Source organism: Belonocnema kinseyi, chromosome 8 (genome assembly GCF_010883055.1).
Source record: "Belonocnema kinseyi isolate 2016_QV_RU_SX_M_011 chromosome 8, B_treatae_v1, whole genome shotgun sequence".
Classification (NCBI taxonomy): Eukaryota; Metazoa; Arthropoda; class Insecta; order Hymenoptera; family Cynipidae; genus Belonocnema; species Belonocnema kinseyi.
In genome coordinates, this window is record NC_046664.1 from 60457308 (window position 1) to 60461324 (window position 4017).

At 25.8% G+C, this 4017-nt stretch overlaps 1 protein-coding gene across 1 annotated transcript in view; it reads right to left on the reverse strand.

The window, feature by feature from the left end:
• The window catches only part of LOC117178995, a 242832-nt gene that overhangs the window by 45992 nt on the left and 192823 nt on the right, over positions 1-4017 (reverse strand). Inside the window, exons 3-5 of the mRNA XM_033370600.1 lie at positions 3730-3846; positions 2190-2345; positions 298-403 (exon numbers count right to left, since the gene is read on the reverse strand). Of these exons, the coding sequence (XP_033226491.1) occupies positions 298-403; positions 2190-2234 (151 nt within the window). The 5' untranslated portion in view covers positions 2235-2345; positions 3730-3846. The remainder of the gene's footprint in view (positions 1-297; positions 404-2189; positions 2346-3729; positions 3847-4017) is intronic.

Sequence of the window (4017 nt, forward strand, 5' to 3'; positions counted from 1 at the left end):
GGAACAAATTTAATAAAAAGAGCAGTAAATATTAATTACTTCAAATAAAAAAAAGACCGCAGTAAAATGTTTAAAATGTCTAAATGAGAAACTTGTTCGAAGAGACATAAGGAGTTATAGAAACACAAGAGCTTGCATAAAACAATGCATGGAAGTGAAAAAAGCTAGAGAAGTATGCCAGGATAGGAAAGTGTGACGTCAAAAAGTTTATAGAAAGAGTGTCAGTGGCGTAAATGACGACTGAAACAAAAGACCTTGGTTACTAATAGGTCCGAGTGGGAAGCCGCACATAATTACTTTGTGAGGCTCTTTGCTGAAGGTGTTTGCTAGAGAGATTGATCAGGAACCTGGGCCGGAGCAGTGTTGCAGAAAAATCTCTTGGAAAAAATGCACCTTTCAGCACCTGAAAATAAAAAAATAATGAGAGAGATATAGTTACTAAATGTTCCGAAAATATCGAACCTATTGTTATCGAAAACATGATTCGTTGCGACACTGCGTGAATATAATTTTACTGATTATTTTCAGGTTGTTTATCTTTGATGAAGATTTATGAATTTTTTCCGCCATCCATTATGTGCTTCAAAATTTCCAAATGAATAAAAATTATTGATTATTGAAATTATTGAATTATTTAATTGAAATTATTGAATTTTATATCTAAAAATTATTGATACACGAGAACATTTAAATTGTAAATGATTGTTTAATATTCGGAAATAATTATGTTCTTAACATTTTTTTACCATACTGTCATTTTTAAACTTTATTAAATTTTTTAAGAGTTAAGAAATTTAAATTCTAAGAAACACTTATTTTGAACAATTCGAAACAAAATGTAGAAGCTTTTTAATAATGTTAAAAGATTAAATTTTTTTGAAGATATCTGTCAAAATTTTAAATAGCTTAGGTTTAATTTTAAAATAATAATTTTAAGTTTTGAATATTTCAAAATGTATAAAAAAATATGGAAGACTTTAAGACAATTCTTTCAATTTTTCAGGATTGAAACAAAATGTAGGTACATCTAATTTTGCAGGGCGTCAAGAGAATGTAAATAAAGATTCTTGAGACCAATACAAAAATTTCAGATGATATACTTTCAAAGAATTTCAAGAGCAACTTGAAAAATATTGCATAAAATTTTAAATTATTTCCTGAAATTTTTGAAAAAGCTTGTACAAGATTTTAAAGCGAAATGTTGCCATAATATGTAAACTTAGAACGAATTTGAGAAACTTAAAGAAAACTCAGAAGTTTTGAAACTTCAAGGCAAAGGTAAAAAAAATCAAAACATTTCAAAGAATTCCCTTGAGTTTGAAAAAACTGTAAAAGATTTTAAAGCAAAATGTTTCAATTCAGTAGAATTGAAAAATGAACAAAAAAATTTTGACTGAATTCAAGAAATATTTAGAAGATTGGCAACGATTGGCAACGATTCGGACAATTTGGAAGATATTAAGGCAATTTTTTACATTTTAAATGATTTTTTAAAATTGTAAAACATTTTAGGTTCAGCTAAAAATATTTCAAAGAATAAATTCTTTGAAATATTTTGCAGAGATTTAAAGATTTTATACCTTAGAAGCAATTCCGAAAATTTATCAAATATTTTTTGCGTCTTCCAAAACTTCAGAAAGTTCGAAATATCCTTTGAAATGACTTGAATTTTTTGTAATTTTTAGTACAATCCTGATAAATCAAAATGTCACTTTAAATCTTCTAGATTTCTTTTTAATATATTACATCTGAAATATTTAAAAATCTTTTATAATTTTCTAAAAATTCCTAGGAAAAGTACCAAGATTTTAGGGCAATTTTTTACATTTTAAATGATTTTTCAAAATTTTAAGATAAATTCAAGGCACCTAAATGTATTTATAGGAATTTAAGAGGTTTTAAGTAGATTCAAAATATTTCAAACTTTGAAAGCATTTTCGAAAATTTATCAAATACTTGTTATTTCTTCCAAAACTTCTAGAATTCCTAAATATCTTATGAAATTCATATTAAGATTTATATTTATAAAAAATATAGCAATAAAAAGATAATTTTGAATATCTATAATTAAAAGTAACCTTAACGTTTACATATATTTATTAATTTTATGTTTAATTTAGTCACGGCATAAGTTCTTTGAATTAGTTTTTATTAAATAAATTTTTAATCACCGTAACAGTAATACTCACGCAAAATTGATGCAAACTTCGCAAGAAAATCTTCAAGTTAAGCATCTTTTTTGTACAGCATTTTTAAATAGAAACAAATCTATTTAGTTAATCATCCGTAGTTGATATCCGTTTCAACTTTTTAGCTTCTATGCTGCTATCTAAAATTCAATAATCCTGAAAAAAGAATGATTTATAAATATTCTTAGATATTAAACTTTTCTCTCTTTTAGCCTCAAACTAGTTAAAATTATTAAATAGAAAATTTAAAATTATTTTATAATAACATAACACTCGTTTTTTAGGTTTCATAATGTTTTATGATGACTTCTTAAGAAAATAATTGAATAGTAAATTGTAACATTTTTAAGCAAAGAGATGATTTTCAAACAACCAGATTGTTTTTCTAATGGCAAATATGAATTTTTAACAAAATACCTGAATTTTGAATGCAGTCGAATACTCAACTAAAAAAATGAACAAAATTAGTAAATTTTCATTTAACAAATCAGTTTTCAAATAAAAAATTAAAAAATGTCAACAAAAGAGTTACATTTTATACTAGAGAGATGAAGTTTTACCTTAAAACATGAATCTTCAACTGGAATACTTAAATTGACAGTTATAAACTGAATCTTAAAACAAACAAAAACTAGATTGTTCATTAAAATATTTAAATTTTTAACCAAAGAGATGAATTTTAAACCATCATGGCGAATCTTTATAAAAAAACGGGTTCTTACAAAAATGATTGAATTGTCTACAAAGTAGATTATTTTTTAATCAAAAGATGAATTCTGTAGAAAAAATGTAAAAGTTTATAGTTCAAACCAAAACTGGTTTTAGTTTTAAAAAAAACAGATAAATTTAATCAAAAAATGTCCAGCTTTAAACAAGATAGGTAAATCTTTAACAAAAAGATGAATTTTCCACAAAATAAGTCATTTCTCAACCTAAATAAAAAATTTTCAACAAAACAGTTGATTTTTCACACACGCAAAATAAAAAATAAATAAATAAAATTGTTGAATTCTTCGTAAAACTGTAAAACAGATTAACTTTTTACCTAATAGTTGAATTGGCATACAAGAAGATTAATTTTCTATCGAATAGGATGAGCTTCAAACAATATGAATAAAGTCTCAACAACCAAGCAAGCGCATCTTTATTAAAAAGTAGAATTTTAAACAAAAAAAGAACCAAAAAATGCATTTTTAACCAAGAATAATTTTTTACCAAAAAACAACACAAATTTTTAATGAAAGACATGAATTTTCAACCAAACAGTTGAAGTTTTGACTTAAGAAAATACATTTACAATTAAAAATGTAATAGTCAAATTTTCAGTTTCAAAAAACTAATCTTCAATACACACAAAAATTTTAACCAAAAAGATGAATTTTCAAGCCAACAGATTAGTTTTTGACAATAAAAGACGAATTTTTAACACAATGCACAAAATTTTCAAGTAAACGGTTACATTTTGAACTAAAACTGAAAGTCTCGAGTTAAAAAAAAAAATTCAGTAAAACAAACGATTACTGCGGAATGACGGGATTACCTTGAATAACTTGAAGCACTGTGGATACAAATGGACTAGGCGGATTACCCCGGATTACCAGCTCGAATAATCGACCTATCCAGCGGATTACCAGAGTTGTTTCTCCCTCATAAATATCTAAAAAAATTTAGAAGTTAATTAATTCGTTTAAACTTGCCCTCCCCCATTTTCTCTACTTTCTCCTTCTCCAACATCCCCTTCCATAACTTCACCCTTCAATACTCCTTCCTTCCCTAATTTCTTCCATCATTACTTTCGCCTCTCCTCACTTATACTTCATCCTCTCCA